Below are 17,122 nucleotides of genomic sequence, written 5' to 3' on the forward strand. Positions count from 1 at the left end.
AAAATAAACAAAAAAACCCGAAATGCTGCGGCCCGGGATGGGGGGAAATTGGGTAAAATTGGGGGGAAAATGGGGGAAATTGGGAAAAAACGGGGGGAAATTGGGAAAAATGGGGGAAATTGGGAAAAATTGGGGGAAAACAAGGGGAAATTGGGGAAAAATGGAGGAAATTGGGAAAAATGGGGAGAAAATGGGGGGAAATTGGGAAAAACGGGGGGAAATTGGGGAAAATTGGGAAAAAACAAGGGGAAATTGGGAAAAAATGGGGGAAATTGGGAAAAAATGGAGGAAATTGGGAAAAATTGGGGGAAAAATGAGGGAAATTGGGAAAAAATGGGGAGAAATTGTGGAAATTGGGAAAAAACAAGGGGAAATTGGGGAAAAATGAGGGAAATTGGGAAAAAATGGGGGAAATTGGGAAAAATGGGGGAAATTGGGAAAAATTGGGGGAAAACAAGGGGAAATTGGGGAAAAATGGAGGAAATTGGGAAAAAATGGGGAAATTGGGGAAAAATGGGGGAAATTGGGAAAAATGGAGAAAAACTAGGGGGAAAGTAGAAAAAATTGGGAAAAATTTGGGAGAAATTGAGAAAAACTGGGAAAATTTGGGAAAAATGGGAAATGGGGAAAATTGAGAAAAATGGGGAAAACATTGAGGGGAAAAGGGAAAAAATTGGGAAAAATGAGAAAACATTGGGGAAAATTGGGGACATAGGGAAAAAATCGGGAAAAAAACGGGAGAAAATTGGGAAAAATGGGAGAGAATTGGGAAAAAATTGAAATTAGAAAAAAAGGAGGAGAAAACGGTTGGAAAATGGGAAAAGGAGAAAAAATTGGAGGGATGGGGGGGAAATGAGGAGAAATTGGGGGAAATTGAGGGAATTTGGGGAAAATGGGGGGGAAAAGGGAAAAACGGGGGGAAATGGAGAAAAATTAGGAAAAGAATGGGGGAAATTGGGAAAAATCGAGGGAGTTTGGGAAAAAATGGAGAAAAAGCAGGAAAAATGGGGGGAAATTGGGAAAAATGAGGGGAAAATTAGGAAGAATGGGGGAAATTAGGATAAAATGGGGGGAAATTGGGAAAAAGTTGGGAAAAGTGCTGAGAAAAATGTGGGGGGAAAAAAAGGGGGGAGATTGGGAAAAATGTGGAAAAGTTGGGGAAAATGGGGGGAAACCAGGTGGAGTCAGGGTCAAACCAGTTTAATTTAACTCAAACCAATTAAAATCACCCCAAACCGCTTTAAATCACCTCAGGCCACTTTAATTTGCCTCAAACCACTTTAATTTACCACAAACCATTTTAATTTAACTCAAACCAGTTTAAAAGGCCTCAAACCAGCGCGGATCGGGACCAGGGCCGGCCCCGCCTCCTCCGCCTGACTGACAGTGCCGCTGCCCAATCCCTGCCCAGCGTCGCTGCCTCTCCTCCAATCACAGCTCGCGTTGAGCCTCCTCGCCCCTTGAGCGAATCGCGTTTGCGCGCGCATGCGCACAACTCGCCGCGCGTCCCGGGGCGGGCGCTTCGTTGGGGGGATCGATTGCAATTAGTGGAGACGTAAAAATGGCGGCGATCTCAGCCAATTAGAGGGCCGCGCCGCCTGATTGACACCACCCCCGAGCCACTCGCCGCCTCTCCTCCCCCTCCCGCGCAGCGGCGCCCTGCACGCTCCCATTCGTTTACGCATTGATTGACGTGCAAGACAGCGAATCAGCGCGCGGAGCGGGGCGGCGGGGGCGGGCCGGGCGCCTCTCGCGGCGCTGAGGGCGGCACGGGCGCCATTTTGCGCTCAGCCCCCGGAGGAAGCGGCGGCGGCGGCGGCGGTGCCCGGAGCGGTGAGGGGGCAGCGGGGGCGGCTCCGGGCGGGTCCCGCCGGGGCTCCGGGGGGTTCTCGAAGGTTCGGGGGGGCTCCCCCGGGCGGGGCTGTGAGGGGAGATGGCAAAGGGGGGGAGGGGCGGAGACGGCGGCGGCGCGTGAGGGAGCGAGGCGGGAAAAGGGGGGGGGGGCGGGGGGGGCGGCCCCCTCAGAGCCGTGAGGGCAGGGGCGGGGCCAGAGCGGCTGTGGGCGGGGCCTGATCTGTTTAAAAAGCTCATTTAAAAGCTCATTGAGCTAATTAGCCCGGCGGAGAGTGTTAATTAACCCATTCGGGGCCGTAATTAACGCCGCCGGGGGTGTGGTTTGGCTCGAGAGGCGGAGCGTCGCTAAGGGGGCGTGGTTTGCTCATTAGCGCGGTAATTAATTGGCTCCGGGTTTGATTAACGCATCTTGGGGGCGGGGTTGACCCCGCAGGGGGGCGCGGCTTAGCCCTGATTAACCCCTGAGGTTAATTAAGCCCTTGAGCCTTATTAATTACATCGGTGCCTTTTATATGCATAAATATCCCCTCGGGGGGCGTGGCTAATCGCTACGGGGATAATTAACGCAATGAAGAATTAATAAACTCGTGAGGGGCGGGGTTCACAGCGAGGGGCGGGGCCTGTTCCGCTGTGGGCGTGGCCAGCCCGCGTTTTGGGGCATTGAAAACTTTAATTAAACTCATCAAAGGCTTAATTAGCACCCCTGGGGGCTGGTAACTCTGCGCTTTGCATCCAAATCCCCAAATTTCTCCTTTTCCAGCAGATTTTGGGATTCCTGACCCCTCCGCTCTAAACTTTTTAAAACCCCTGGCGTTTTTCTCCTTTTCCCCCCACTTTTGGGAGCCCAAAACCGGAATTTTCCTCGTTTTTTTCGGGCTAAATCCCCAAATCCTTCGAACTCCAGGAGGTCCCGTTCTGTTTTAAACTTTTTTGGGGTGATTTAAACTGGTTTGGGGTGATTTAAACTGGTTTTGGGCAATTTAAACTGCTCTGGCCCAGTTAAACTGGTGTGGCCCCAACTCCAAGTGGTTTTTGCCCATTTTTCCCACCTTTCTCCAATTTTTCCCAATTTCTCCTGATTTTTCTCAACCCTTTTCCAATTTTTCTCCCATTTTTGCTCCATTTTTCCAATATTTTACCCAATTTTTCCCAGTTTCCTCTCATTTTGCCTGATTACCCCATAATTTCGCTCAATTTTTCCCAAATTTGCCCTAATCTCCTCTCATTTTTCCCGATCTCTCCCCGTTTTCTAAATTTCTCCCAATTCCCTCCCTTTTTTCCAAATCTTTCCCACATTTTATCCCAATTTCTCCAATTTCCCCCATTTTTCCCAATTTCCCCTGATTTTTCTCCATTTTTCCAAATTTCCTGAATGTTTTCCCAATTTCCCCATATTTCCTCCCAAATTTTCCCCATTTTTCCAATTTCCCCCACATTTTCCTCATTTTCCCCATTTTTTTTTCCAATTTCCCCCATTTTTGCCCCATTTCCCTCTTACTTTTCCCGTTTCTTCCCAATTTTTCCCAATTTCCCCCCATTTTTGCCCCATTTCCCTCGCATTTTTCCCATTTTCTCCCAATTTTTCCCAATTTCCCCCATTTTTGCCCCATTTCCCTCGCATTTTTCCCGTTTCCTCCCAATTTTTCCCAATTTCCCCCGTACTTTTCCTGTTTTCTCCCAATTTTTCCCAATTTCCCCCCATTTTTGCTGTTTTCTCCAAATTTTTCCCAATTTCCCTCGCATTTTTCCCATTTTCTCCCAATTTTTCCCAATTTCCCCCGTTTTTGCCCCAGTTTTTCCCATTTTTCCCATGGACAGAGCAGGTTCCTGAGGAGTCCCCCCAGTTTTGGGGACAAACTCCCCAAATTTGCCCAATTCCCCCCCAATTTTTCTTCCCCCCCCAACCCCGTTTCTCCCAGTCCCAAAATCCCCGTTTTTCACCCCAACTGCTCCCCCCACCCCACTCCACAAGGGGGCGTGGTCAGGGCTCGGTGGGCGTGGCCTGTGCGCAGCGTGGGCGGGGCCTGGGCACGGGGGTGGGGGGAGGGGTCTCTCAACCTTCTCTCCTTCCGCAGGTGCGCCCGGACCGGCCCCTCCCCCTCCCTTTAGCCCCTCCCCCTCCCTTTAGCCCCTCCCCCTCCCTTAGCCCCTCCCACCCCTTCCCCCTCCCCCGGTGCCGTTTTGGGCTGAATCCGCCCGATTTTGGAGGTTTTTATTTAAAGAAAAAAAGGGGGAAAAAGTGAGAAAACGCTGAAACGGAATCAGAGCGAAACTCGGGGGTTTTGTCGCGGTGGGGGCGGGGCGCAGCTGGGGGCGGGGCGGAGGAGGGGGAGGGGCGGCCCCTCCCCCCTCTGGCCCCTCCCCCCGCCCCCCCAATTTGCATTTTTTTTGTCTCTTTTTTGTCCACAGCGCGATTTTTTTGAGCCGGCGGCGACCGTAAGTTCCACAAGTTTTCGTTTTTTTTCCTGATTATTGTCGGTTTTTTTATTATTATTATTATTATTATTATTATTATTATTATTATTATTATTATTGGTGGTTTTTTTTTTTTTTTTTTTTTTAATTATTTTTACTGCTCCCCCCCTTTTCTCCCCCCTTTGCTCCTCCTCCTCCTCCCGGATAAATTATTCATGCGGGTTTTGCCCCTCCCCCTCGGCCCCTAAGCCACGCCCATCGCGCCCCTCCCCCCCACCCTGCCCACGGCCCCTCCCCCCATCGCCCGAAACTGCCCCGGAAAGGCCAAAAATGCCCCAAAAGCGGCCCTGCAATGGTCTAGGACGGCCCCAGAATGGCCCAAAATGGCCCAAAATGGCCCCAAAACCAAGCGGGGGGCGGGGCCTGGCCCCTCCCCCGCCTCTCCCCCCTCGCTGCATTTTCAGGGGAAAAATTCAGGAAAATTTTTAAATTTTTTTTTTTTTTAATTTTTTATTTTTCTAATTGTTTTTTTATTTTTTAATTGGTTTTTTCCCCAGATTTTTTTATTTTTAATTTTTTTTTTTAATTTTTTATTTTTAATTTTTTTTTTTTTTTTTTTTCCTCCTGGGGCTTCTTTGGCTCAGCTCCTCCCCCTCTCGCTAAGCCCCGCCCCTTGTCCCGTTTTGGCCACGCCCCCTCCGTCCCTTTGCCCCGCCCCCTTCGCCGCCGCCGACCCACGGACGCCCCTCCCCCCCCACCGGAGCCCCTCCCCCCACGGTAAGAGGCGGAGCTTCCTTCATATGCAAATTAGCCCGAAGGCAGGCCGACCAATCAGGGGCTGGGACCCCTCATTATGCATTCAGAGCTAATTAAGGACGTTAATTGGGCATCGTCAGCAGTCGTTCGGCTTTGCAGTGTTAATTGGCATGATTAATGCTAGTAATTATTAATTAATTACCTTTTTAATTATGCTAATTGCCATACATAATGGAAGTGCTTAATTAGTATAAATAATTTGTTAACAAAGGTCAAAGGGCAGCATCAACAGCAGCGCTAATTAGCGCTGCTGTGCATTTTAAATTTATGCTAATTAACCCTTATTAATCAGGCAGGGTACTTTGAGTTTTATGTTAATTAATTCCTAATAATTGGGAGGGTAATTAGTCAACCTTCATTAGCAATAATCTGCGAGGTTTGAGCTAATTAGCATTAATTGGGGGGAGGCTGCAGCCAGCTGGCTCATCGTTAATTATGCTAATTACCCTGCCTGATGCTAATGAGGGCTGGCCAATTACCAGAATTAATGAGGGGCGGGGTTAACGAAGGTGATGGGGGTGGCTGCGCGGTGCTGCTGATGCTAATGAGATGCTAATGAGATGCTAATGAGATGCTAATGAAGGGGAGAAGGAGCCCCAGGGGTTCCAGGTGATTTTGGGGCTTTCTGGGCATTTTCAGTTCCTGGTTTGGGTGGATTTCGGGGCTTTTTGGGTCTTTTTGCCTGGTTCCACTTGAATTTGGGATTTTGGGGTATTTTCAGTTATTTTTGGGTGGCTCCAGGTGGATTTTGGCTTTTTGGACATTTTTAGTGGTTTTGGGTGGTTCCAGCTGGATTTTGGAGGTTTTTGGACATTTTTGTGGGTTTTTTTGGGGTGGTTCCAGGTGCTTTTGGTGTTTTTTAGAGGTTTTTATTTTTGGGTGCTTCCACATTGGTTTTGGTGATTTTTAGACATTTTTTGTTATTTTTCAAGTGCTTTCAGCTTATTATTTTTTAATAATTTTTGGGGTGTTTCCAGGTGATTTTTTTAAATTTTTTTGGGGTGGTTCCAGGTGATTTTTTTTTAATTTTTTTGGGGTGTTTCCAGGTGATTTTTTGTGGGTTTTTTTGGGATGGTTCCAGGTGATTTTGGTGTTTTTTAGAGGTTTTAATTTTTGGGTGCTTCCACATTGGTTTTGGTGATTTTTACACAATTTTTGTTATTTTTCAAATGCTTCCAGGCGATTTTTTTGTGGGTATTTTTGGGGTGGTCCCAGGTGATCTTTTAATTTTTTTTGGGGTGGTCCCAGGTAATTTTTTAAATTTTTTTGGGGGTGTTTCCAGGTGATTTTTTAAAATTTTTTTGGGGTGGTCCCAGGTGATTTTTTAAAATTTTTTTGGGGTGTTTCCAGGTGATTTTTTAAAATTTTTTTGGGGTGTTTCCAGGTGATTTTTTGTTATTTTTGGGGTTATTCCAGGTTGGGTTTTTGTGATTTTTGCAGCTTTTTTTTTTATCATTTCTTGGTTGGCCCCACTTGTCCCCACCCCACCCCACTAACCCCGCCCTCCCCTCCCTGCAGGCCCCGCCCCTTTCCCCGCCCACCGCCATGGCCAGCAACGTGACCAACAAGACGGACCCTCGCTCGCTCAACTCGCGCGTCTTCATCGGCAACCTCAACACGCTGGTGGTGAAGAAGAGCGACGTGGAGGCCATCTTCTCCAAGTACGGCAAGATCGTCGGCTGCTCCGTGCACAAGGGCTTCGCCTTCGTGCAGTACGTCAACGAGCGCAACGCCCGCGCCGCCGTGGCCGGGGAGGACGGGCGCATGATCGCCGGCCAGGTGCTAGGTCAGTCACGGTCACCTGGGCCCTGGTGGTTGGTCTGAGTAAAGTTCTGGGACGTGTTATGGAGTCTCTGAGGGTGGGACAGGAGGATCCTCACACTTGGATGGAGCAGTGATGGTCATGGAGGTGGTCAGCGAGGTGGCCATGGTCATCCTGGGCCCTTGTGGTTGGTCTGAGTAAAGTTCTGGGAGGTGTTATGGAGTCTCCAAGGGTGGAACAGGAGGATTCTCACACTTGGATGGAGCAGTGATGGTCAGGGAGGTGGTCAGCGAGGTGGCCATGGTCACTCATGGTCATCCTGGGCCCTTGTGGTTGGTCCAAGGGAGGTTCTGGGACGTGTTATGGAGTCTCTGAGAAGAGGGCAGGAGGATCTCCATGTTTGGATGGACCAGTGATGGTCATGGAGGTGGTCAGCAAGGTGGCCATGGTCATTCTGGATGCTTTTGGTTGGTCTGAGTAAAGTTCTGTGAGGTGTTATGGAGTCTCCGAGGGTGGAACGGGAGGATCCTGATGTTACATTTGACCAGTGATGGTCATGGAGGTGGTCAGCAAGGTGGCCCTGGTCACTCATGGTCAGTTATGGTCACTAAACAAGGTTCTGTGACGTGTTATGGAGTCTCTGAGGGTGGAACAGGAGGATCCTGGTGCTGTATTTGACCAGTGATGGTCATGGAGGTGGTCAGCGAGGTGGCCCCGGTCACTCGTGGTCAGCTGTGGATGCTCGTGGTCATTTTGGGTGGTTTTCGGCTCAATTTGGTGGTTTTTGGACATGTTTGTGTCTCCAGGTGGTCAGGGAGGTGACCGTGGTCACTCCTGGTCACTCATGGATGCCCGTGGTCATTTTGGGGTGGTTTTGGTGCTTTTTGGAGCCGCTTTGGACTCTGGGTCAGTCTGGGGTCACTGGTCAGTTCTGGTGGTCACTGATGGTCATTGTGGGGTCACTGATGGTCATTCCTGGCGTCAGTTTTGGGGTCACTTTGGGGTCAGCTTTTGGTCACTTTGTGGTCACTTTTGGGGTCACTCTGTGGTCACTTTTGGGGTCAGTTCTGGGGTCACTCTGTGGTCACTTTGTGGTCACTTTTGGGGTCACTTTGGGGTCAGTTTTGGGGTCACTTTGGGGTCAGCTTTTGGTCACTTTGCGCTCATTTTGGGGTCACTTTGTGGTCACTTTGGGGTCAGTTCTGGGGTCACTCTGTGGTCACTTTGTGGTCATTTTTGGGGTCACTTTGGGGTCACTCTGTGGTCACTTTGTGGTCATTTTTGGGGTAACTTTGGGGTCACTCTGTGGTGACTTTGGGGGTCACTTTGTGGTCACTTTGGGGTCTTTCCTGGGGTCAGTTTTTGGTCACTTTGGGGTCAGTTTTCGGTCATTTTGGGCTCATTTTGAGCCATTTTTGGGTCTTTTTTCCCCATTCCTTGGACCCTCCTGGGGTGAACCCCTCCCCAAACTGGCCCCAAACTGCCCCAAACTTCTTAAAACTGCCCCAAACCCACCTGAACTGCCCCACATCAGCCCAAAATGACCCAAACCACCCCAAACTGCCCCAAAATGACCCAAATCCCCTCAGACATCAACCTGGCGGCCGAGCCGAAGGTGAACCGGGGCAAGGCGGGCGTGAAACCCAAACCCCCTGAACTGCCCCAAACCACCCCAAATCACCCCAAACTGATCCAAACCGCCCCAAAATGACCCAAATTTGCCCAATCCCCCCGCAGACATCAACCTGGCGGCTGAGCCGAAGGTGAACCGGGGCAAGGCGGGCGTGAAACCCAAACTGCCCCAATTGCCCCAAACCGCCCCAAACCCCTCTGAACTGCCCCAAACCACCCCAAACTGCCCCAAATCACCCCAAACTGACCCAAACTGCCCCAAATTGACCCAAATCACCCCAAAATGACCCAATCTCCCCTCAGACATCAACCTGGCGGCCGAGCCGAAGGTGAACCGGGGCAAGGCGGGCGTGAAACCCAAACTGCCCAATTTACCCGAAACCGCCCCAAACCCCCTTGAACTGCCCCAAAATTACCCAAAATGCCTCAAAATGACCCAAAATGACCCAAATTTGCCCAAATCCCCTCAGACATCACTGGCGGCCGAGCCGAAGGTGAACCGGGGCAAGGCGGGCGTGAAACCCAAACCACCTGAACTGCCCCAAACCACCCCAAACTGCCCCAAAATGACCCAAACTGACCCAATCCCCCCGCAGACATCAACCTGGCGGCCGAGCCGAAGGTGAACCGGGGCAAGGCGGGCGTGAAACCCAAACTGCCCCTATTGCCCCAAACCACCCCAAAATGACCCAAATCACCCCAAACTGCCCCAAAATGACCCAAATTTGCCCAAATCCCCTCAGACATCAACCTGGCGGCCGAGCCGAAGGTGAACCGGGGCAAGGCGGGCGTGAAACACAAACCCCCTGAACTGCCCCAAACCCCCCTGAACTGCCCCAAATAGACTCAAAATGACCCAAATCACCCCAAACTGATCCAAACCGCCCCAAAATGACCCAAACTGACCCAATCTCCCCTCAGACATCAACCTGGCGGCCGAGCCGAAGGTGAACCGGGGCAAGGCGGGCGTGAAACCCAAACCCCCTGAACTGCCCCAAACCACCCCAAAATGACCCAAACTGACCCAAAATGACCCAAACCGCCCCAAACTGCCCCAAAATGACCCAAACTGCCCCAAAATGACCCAAATCAGCCCAAATCACCCCAAAATGACCCAAAATGATCCAATCCCCCACAGACATCAACCTGGCGGCCGAGCCGAAGGTGAACCGGGGCAAGGCGGGCGTGAAGCGCTCGGCGGCCGAGATGTACGGGTCAGTACCCGCCCCCCCGTCACCGTCCCCCCTCGTCAGGTGGGGACCCTGGGGGCGGCGCTTTCGGGGCCAATCGCGGCCGTTTCGGGAAAATCCGGGCAAATCCGGGCAAATCTGGGGTTTTGGGGGGGCTCTGAGGGGGCTTTGGGGGGCTCTGAAGGGAAATTGGGGGGGTTTTGGGGGGGGCAGGTGGGATTTGGGGGGGTTTGGGGTGTCCCAGGTCCCCAGAATCTGTTTTTGGGAATCCCAGGGAGGGTTTTGGGGAGGATTTGGGGTTTTTGGAGGGGTTTGGGGTGTCCCAGGTCCCCAGAATCTGTTTTTGGGAATCCCAGGGACGGTTTTGGGGGAATTTTGGGGTTTTTTGGGGGGATTTTGGGGAGGATTTGAGGTTTTTGGGGACATTCTGGGGGGTTTGGGGTGTCCCAGATCCCCAAAATCTGTTTTTAGGAATGCCAGGGGGTTTTTGGGGGGAATTTGGGGATTCTGTGGGGTTTGGGGTGTTCCAGTTCCCCAGAATCTGTTTTTAGGAATGCCAGGGATTTTCTGGGGGGAATTTGGGTTTTTTGGAGGGATTACGGAGGGTTTGGGGTGTCCCAGATCCCCAAAATCTGTTTTTGGGAATCCCAGGGATTTTTTGGGGGGAATTGGGGTTTTTGGGGACATTCTGAGGGGGTTTGGTGTGTCCCAGACCCCCAGAATCTGTTTTTGAGAATCTCAGGGGTTTTTTGGGGGGAATTTGGGTTTTTTGGGGACATTCTGGGGGGGTTTGGTGTGTCCCAGACCTCCAGAATCTGTTTTTGGGAATCCCAGGGGGTTTTTGGGGGGATTTTGGGGATTGTGAGGGGTTTGGGGTGTCCCAGATCCCCAGAATCTGTTTTTGGGAATGCCAGAGAGGGTTTTGGGGAGGATTTGGGGTTTTTGGAGGGGTTTGGGGTGTCCCAGTTCCCCAGAATTTGTTTTTGGGGGGCATTTGGGGATTCTGGGAGGGTTTGGGGTGTCCCAAGGTTCTTTTGTCGATCCCAGAGTTTTTTGGGGGATGTTTTGGCGGGTTTGGGGTGTCCCAGGTGTTTTGGGGTGTCCCAGGGGGGTTTTGGGGGATATTTGGGGTGTCCCAGGGTAATTTTTGGGGAGGGGTTTTTGGGGTGTCCCAGGGCGTTTTTGGGGAGGGTTTTGGCAATCCCACGGTATTTTTTAAGGGGTTTTTGGGGTGTCCCAGGTTATTCCATGGGGAGGGGTTTTTGGGGTGTCCCAGGGGCATTTTGGCAATCCCAGGGTAATTTTTGGGGAGGGGTTTTGGGGTGTCCCAGGGTTTTTTTGGGGAGGGGTTTTGGGGTGTCCCAGGGCGATTTTGGCGGATATTTGGGGTGTCCCAGGGGTTTTTTGGGGAGGGGTTTTGGGGTGTCCCAGGGGGGATATTTGGGGTGTCCCAGGGTAATTTTTGGGGAGGGGTTTTGGGGGTATTTGGGGTGTCCCAGAGCATTTTTTTGGGAGGGATTTTGGGGTGTCCCAGGGCTTTTTTGGGGCATATTTGGGGTGTCCCAGGGTACTTTTTGGGGAGGGTTTTGGGGTGTCCCAGGGGGGATATTTGGGGTGTCCCAGGGTATTTTCTGGGGAGGGGTTTTGGGGTGTCCCAGGGGGGATATTTGGGGGATATTTGGGGTGTCCCAGGGTATTTTTGGGGGGCATTTTGGCAATCCCAGGGTAATTTTTTGGGGAGGGGTTTTGGGGTGTCCCAGGGGGGTTTTGGGGGGTATTTGGGGTGTCCCAGGGGCATTTTTGGGGAGGGTTTTTGGGGTATCCCAGGGGGGTTTTCGGGGATATTTGGGGTGTCCCAGGGGCATTTTTGGGGAGGGTTTTTGGGGTATCCCAGGGGGGTTTTTGGGGATATTTGGGGTGTCCCAGGGGCATTTTTGGGGAGGGTTTTTGGGGTGTCCCAGGGGGGTTTTGGGGGGTATTTGGGGTGTCCCAGGGGCATTTTGGCAATCCCAGGGTACTTTTTGGGGAGGGCTTTCCCTTTCCGTGTCTTTTTTTTGTCTGGATCTGACTTCCCTCACCCCCCCACCCCCCCCAGGTCATCGTTTGACCTGGACTACGACTTCCAGCGGGATTACTATGACCGGTACCAGTATAAACCAGTTCAGAGCGGGTTAGGGACCCTACACCCCCCTCCCCTCCTCCTCCCCTCTCCCCCTGCCCCCCGTGCCCCCCGCGCCCCCCGTGCCCCCGGCGCCGGCGCGGCTGACGCGGCGCCCGCCCCCCCCGCAGGATGTACAGCTACCCCGCCCGCGTGCCGCCGCCGCCGCCCATCGCCCGCGCCGTGGTGCCCTCCAAGCGCCAGCGCGTCTCGGGAAACACCTCCCGGCGGGGCAAGAGCTTCAACAGCAAATCCGGGCAGAGGGGATCCTCCTCAAAGTCCGGGAAACGTAAGGGAAAGGGCGGGGAAAGGGGCGGGGCTAAGGGGAAAGGGTGGGGCTAAAGGGGGAAACACCTCCCGGCGGGGCAAGAGCTTCAACAGCAAATCCGGCCAGAGGGGATCCTCCTCAAAGTCCGGGAAACGTAAGGGATTGGGCAGGAAACGGGAAAGGGGCGGGGCAAGAGCTTCAACAGCAAATCCGGCCAGAGGGGATCCTCCTCAAAGTCCGGGAAACGTAAGGGAATGGGCGGGGCAAAGGGGAAAGGGGCGGGGCAATGGGGGATGGGGCGGGGCAAAAGGGGAAACACCTCCTGGCGGGGCAAGAGCTTCAACAGCAAATCCGGCCAGAGGGGATCCTCCTCAAAGTCCGGGAAACGTAAGGGAAAGGGCGGGGAAAGGGGCGGGGCTAAGGGAGAAAGGGGCGGGGCTAAGGGGAAAGGGGCGGGGCAAAAGGGGAAACACCTCCCGGCGGGGCAAGAGCTTCAACAGCAAATCGGGACAGAGGGGATCCTCCTCAAAGTCTGGGAAACGTAAGGGAAAGGGCGGGGAAAGGGGCGGGGCAAAGGGGAAAGGGGCGGGGCAAAGGGGGAAACACCTCCCGGTGGGGCAAGAGCTTCAACAGCAAATCCGGCCAGAGGGGATCCTCCTCAAAGTCCGGGAAACGTAAGCAGGGATGGGAGGAATAATTCAATATGGCTGCCCTTGAGAGTTGTCCAGTATGACAGCGTGAAACTCAATATGGCTGCCTCTGGGAGTCATCCAATATGGCTGCTGCCATCAGTAATCCAATATGGCTGCTGGGAGTGATCTTATATGGCTGCTGCCATTAATAATCCAATATGGCCGCCCCTGGGAGTTATCCAATATGGCCACTGCCATTAATAATCCAATATGGCCACTGCCATTAATAATCCAATATGGCTGCTGGGAGTTACCCAATATGGCTGCTGCCATCAATAATCCAATATGGCCGCCCTTGGGAGTCATCCAATATGGCCGCTGCAATCAATAATCCAATATGGCTGCCCTTGGGAGTCATCCAATATGGCCTCTGCCATGAGTAATCCAATATGTCGGCACACAATCCAAAATGGCGGCTCCCGTAGCTCAACCCAACATGGCTCAATCCAAGATGGCCGCCCCCATGTCCTAATCCAATATGGCCGCCCCAATCCAAGATGGCCGCTTCTGAGGGGATTTTTGGGGTGAATTCCGGTGAAATAGGAGGAGCTGGGGCAGGTTCCATAATGGCGATTTCTGACCACGTTTTTGGGGTGAATTCCAGTGAAATCTGACAGGATTTTTGGGGTGAATTTCCAATAAAGTCTGACAGGATTTTTGGGGTGAATTTTCAGTAAAATCTTACAGGATTTTTGGGGTGAATTCCAGTGAAAGGGGACGACGGCTGTCCCAGTCCCAAATGGCCGTTTCTGACACAATTTTTGGGGTGAATTCCAGTGAAAAGGGACAACGGCTGTCCCAGTCCAAAATGGCATTTTCTGACCACGTTTTTGGGGTGAATTCCGGTGAAAAGGGACAACGGCTGTCCTAGTCCCACATGGCCGTTTCTGACACAATTTTTGGGGTGAATTCCAGTGAAAGGGGACGACCTGCAGAGCATCAAGAAGGAGCTGGGGCAGATCAAGGCCAAGGTGGACGCGCTCCTGGAGAGCCTCGAGCGGCTGGAGCGGGAGCAGAGTGAGCACAACCCAAATTTGGGGGGAAAAAACCCAAAATCTGGGAGATGGGAGCCCCAACATCTGGGGGGATGGAAAACCCCAAAATTCCGGCTGGGCGGGAGCCCCAAAATCCCTGAAATTTTCCTTAAACCCCCATTTTTGCCCCCCAAACTCCCATTTTTCCCCCAATTTTCCCTAACCCCCATTTTCCCCCCCAAATCCCCATTTCTACCCCGTTTTCCCCCCAAACCCCCATTTTTTCCCCATTTTTCCCCAATTTCCCCCCACTTTTTCCAAAACCTTTTTCCCCCCCAAACCCCATTTTCCCCCATTTTTCCCAAACCCCCGCGTTTTCTCCCAAACCCCATTTTTCCCAAATTCCTGTGTTTTCTCCCCATTTTTCCCCAATCTCCCCATTTCCCCCCATTTTCCCCATTTTCTCCCCAATTTCCCCATTTTCCCCAAACCCCCATTTTCTCCCCGTTTTCCCCAATTCCCCCATTTTCCCCCCAAACCCCATTTTCCCCCATTTTCCTCCCAAACCCCATTTCTCCCCATTTTCCCCAAACCCCCCCCATTTTCCCCAATCTCCCCAAACCCCAATTTTCTCCCCATTTTTCCCCATTTTCCCCAAACCCCAATTTTCTCCCCATTTTCCCCCCAAACCCCATTTTCTCCCCATTTTCCCCAATTTCCCCATTCTGTTCCCAATCCCCCCATTTTCCCCAAACCCCAATTTTCCCCCCAATGTTCCCCAATTTCCTCATTTTCCCCAAATCCCCAAATTTCCCCGTTTTCCCCAATCCCCCCGTTTTCCCCCCAAACCCCCATTTCCCCCCATTTTCCCCAATTTCCCCATTTTCCCCCCATTTTCCCCAATTTCTTCATTTTCCCCAAACCCCAATTTTCCCCCATTTTCCCCAAACCCCCATTTTCCCCAAATTTCCCCAATTTCCCCGTTTTTCCCCCGACCCAGAGGCCAAGAGCGACAAGGCCGAGGAGGAGCAGGGCGGCTCCGGCTCCAAGAAGGACGAGGCCGGCGGGGCCAAGGCCGAGGGCGGCCACGAGGACTCGGCCGAGGAGGGCGACCTGCTGGACGATGACGAGGGCGAGGAACGGGGGGACGAGCAGGTGAGAGACCAGTATAGACCAGTATAAACCAGTATAGACCAGTATGGACCCTTTAGGGACCCCCCTGTCCCTGCTGGACGATGACGAGGGCGAGGAACGGGGGGATGAACAGGTGAGAGACCAGTATAGACCAGTATGGACCAGTATAAACCAGTATGGACCCTTTAGGGACCCCCCTGTCCCTGCTGGACGATGATGAGGGCGAGGAACGGGGGGATGAACAGGTGAGAGACCAGTATAGACCAGTATAAACCAGTACAAACCAGTACAGACCAGTACAGACCAGTATGGACCAGTATAGAGCCAGTATAGAGCCTCTAGGGCCCCCCTGTCCCTGCTGGACGATGATGAGGGCGAGGAACGGGGGGACGAACAGGTGAGAGACCAGTATAGACCAGTATAAACCAGTATAGACCAGTATGGACCCTTTAGGGACCCCCCTGTCCCTGCTGGACGATGATGAGGGCGAGGAACGGGGGGACGAGCAGGTGAGAGACCAGTATAGACCAGTACAAACCAGTATAAACCAGTACAAACCAGTACAGACCAGTATAGAGCCCCTAGGGCCCCCCTGTCCCTGCTGGACAATGATGAGGGCGAGGAACGGGGGGATGAACAGGTGAGAGACCAGTACAGACCAGTATAGACCAGTATAAACCAGTACAGACCAGTACAGACCAGTATGGACCAGTATAGAGCCAGTATAGAGCCAGTATAGAGCCTCTAGGGACCCCCCTGTCCCTGCTGGACGATGACGAGGGCGAGGAACGGGGGGACGAGCAGGTGAGAGACCAGTACAGACCAGTATAAACCAGTACAGACCAGTATAAACCAGTATGGACCAGTATAGACCAGTATGGCCCTTTAGGGACCCCCCTGTCCCTGCTGGACGATGATGAGGGCGAGGAACGGGGGGACGAGCAGGTAAAACCATTATAAACCAGTATAAACCAGTATAGACCAGTATGGACCCTTTAGGGACCCCCCTGTCCCTGCTGGACGATGACGAGGGCGAGGAACGGGGGGACGAGCAGGTGAGAGACCAGTATAAACCAGTACAAACCAGTATAAACTAGTATAGACCAGTATGGACCAGTGTAGACCAGTATAGACCAGTACAGATCACCCAGGGACCCTCCCAGTCACCGCCCTGTCCCAGATCATCAATCCCAGTATAGACCAGTATGGAACAGGTACCCCCCAGTGCCCTCCCAGTACAAACCAGTGACCCCAAATCCCCTCCCAGTACAAACCAGTGACCCCAAATCCCCTCCCAGTATAAACCAGTGACCCCAAATCCCCTCCCATTCCCCTCCCAGTACAAACCAGTGACCCGCAGTGGGGTTATGGGGGCGGTGCCAGGTTTGAGGCCCCTCCCCCCTGACCCCGCCCCTTTTTTCCCCTCCCCCCAGCTGGAGTCGCTCAAGGGGGACGAGAAGGAGGCCGAGGAGGGCGAGGACGACCGGGACAGCGCCAACGGCGAGGACGAGCCCTGAGCCCCGCCCGGCCCCGCCCCCTTTCCCAGCCCCGCCCCCGCCGTGCTCGTGCTGTCGTGGCCCCGCCCCTTTTGCCCCCCCACGCCGCCCTCCGTAGTTCTGGCCCCGCCCCCTTTTATCCTTTGGCCCCGCCCCCCACCCTACCTCACACGGCCCCGCCCCCCTCAAGCCCCGCCCCCCTCGGTTAATTTTGATACCTCGAGATGACGATTAAAGGACGGATGTTTGTAGGCGTGGCTTGGTCTTTGGGGGAGGGGCGAGGGGCGGGGCATGGCCAGAGGGGTTGGACACACCCACACAAGATGGCGGCCTCATCCACCAGCCCAAGATGGAGGCTCTGATGTGCTGCGATGCAAGATGGCTGCCCCCACACACCAATCCAATATGGCGGCCCTTATACGCCATAATCCAAGATGGCTGCCCCCACACACCAATCCAATATGGCGGCCCTTACATGCCGTAATCCAAGATGGCTGCCCTTGTGCCCCACCCAATATGGCGGCTCTCGTCCACCAATTAAGATGGCCGCCCCTATGTGACAAAATCCAATATGGCTGCTCATAAACACCAATCCAAGTTGGCCACGTCCATGTAAAACAATCCAAGATGGCCGCCCCATGTGACACAATCCAAGATGGCCACCCCCATACCCCACCCAAAATGGCTCCCACCAATCAGAGATGGCCACGCCCATGTGATGCAATCCAAGA

The 17,122-nt window shown here is 53.1% G+C and overlaps 1 protein-coding gene and 1 long non-coding RNA gene across 7 annotated transcripts; both read left to right on the forward strand.

The window, feature by feature from the left end:
* Window positions 1–1,702: 1,702 nt before the first annotated feature.
* On the forward strand, window positions 1,703–16,642 carry HNRNPC (heterogeneous nuclear ribonucleoprotein C). Of its 6 annotated transcripts, XM_071420261.1 has the most exons (10): window positions 1,741–1,833; window positions 4,264–4,290; window positions 4,914–5,046; window positions 6,604–6,871; window positions 9,618–9,732; window positions 11,765–11,839; window positions 11,959–12,116; window positions 13,703–13,804; window positions 14,762–14,916; window positions 16,329–16,642. In XM_071420261.1, the coding sequence occupies exons 4-10, from the start codon at window positions 6,631–6,633 to the stop codon at window positions 16,410–16,412; spliced, it is 930 nt and encodes a 309-aa protein (XP_071276362.1). In that variant the 5' UTR covers window positions 1,741–1,833; window positions 4,264–4,290; window positions 4,914–5,046; window positions 6,604–6,630; the 3' UTR covers window positions 16,413–16,642. The 6 variants fall into 6 exon arrangements, with proteins under 6 accessions (XP_071276361.1, XP_071276364.1, XP_071276365.1 ...); XM_071420260.1 differs by lacking the exon at window positions 4,914–5,046 and having other exon boundaries at window positions 1,703–1,833; XM_071420263.1 differs by lacking the exon at window positions 4,914–5,046 and having other exon boundaries at window positions 1,703–1,833; window positions 11,765–11,812.
* On the forward strand, window positions 15,299–15,888 carry LOC139586683 (uncharacterized). Its single transcript, XR_011677905.1, has 3 exons — window positions 15,299–15,576; window positions 15,619–15,699; window positions 15,841–15,888. It is a non-coding gene; the product is annotated as an uncharacterized lncRNA (long non-coding RNA).
* Window positions 16,643–17,122: the final 480 nt, after the last annotated feature.

Source organism: Agelaius tricolor, unplaced genomic scaffold, assembly GCF_023055355.1.
Source record: "Agelaius tricolor isolate 1412-34295 unplaced genomic scaffold, bAgeTri1.0.p SCAF_131, whole genome shotgun sequence".
Lineage (NCBI taxonomy): Eukaryota > Metazoa > Chordata > Aves > Passeriformes > Icteridae > Agelaius > Agelaius tricolor.

Coding starts and splice junctions, on each gene's coding strand:
- HNRNPC (XM_071420260.1), top strand. CDS start 6,631: ATGGCCAGCAACGTGACCAACAAGACGGACCCTCGCTCGCTCAACTCG. Junction 6,872..9,617: donor GATCGCCGGCCAGGTGCTAG/GTCAGTCACGGT, acceptor AATCCCCCACAG/ACATCAACCTGGCGGCCGAG. Junction 12,117..13,702: donor CTCCTCAAAGTCCGGGAAAC/GTAAGGGAAAGG, acceptor GGTGAATTCCAG/TGAAAGGGGACGACCTGCAG.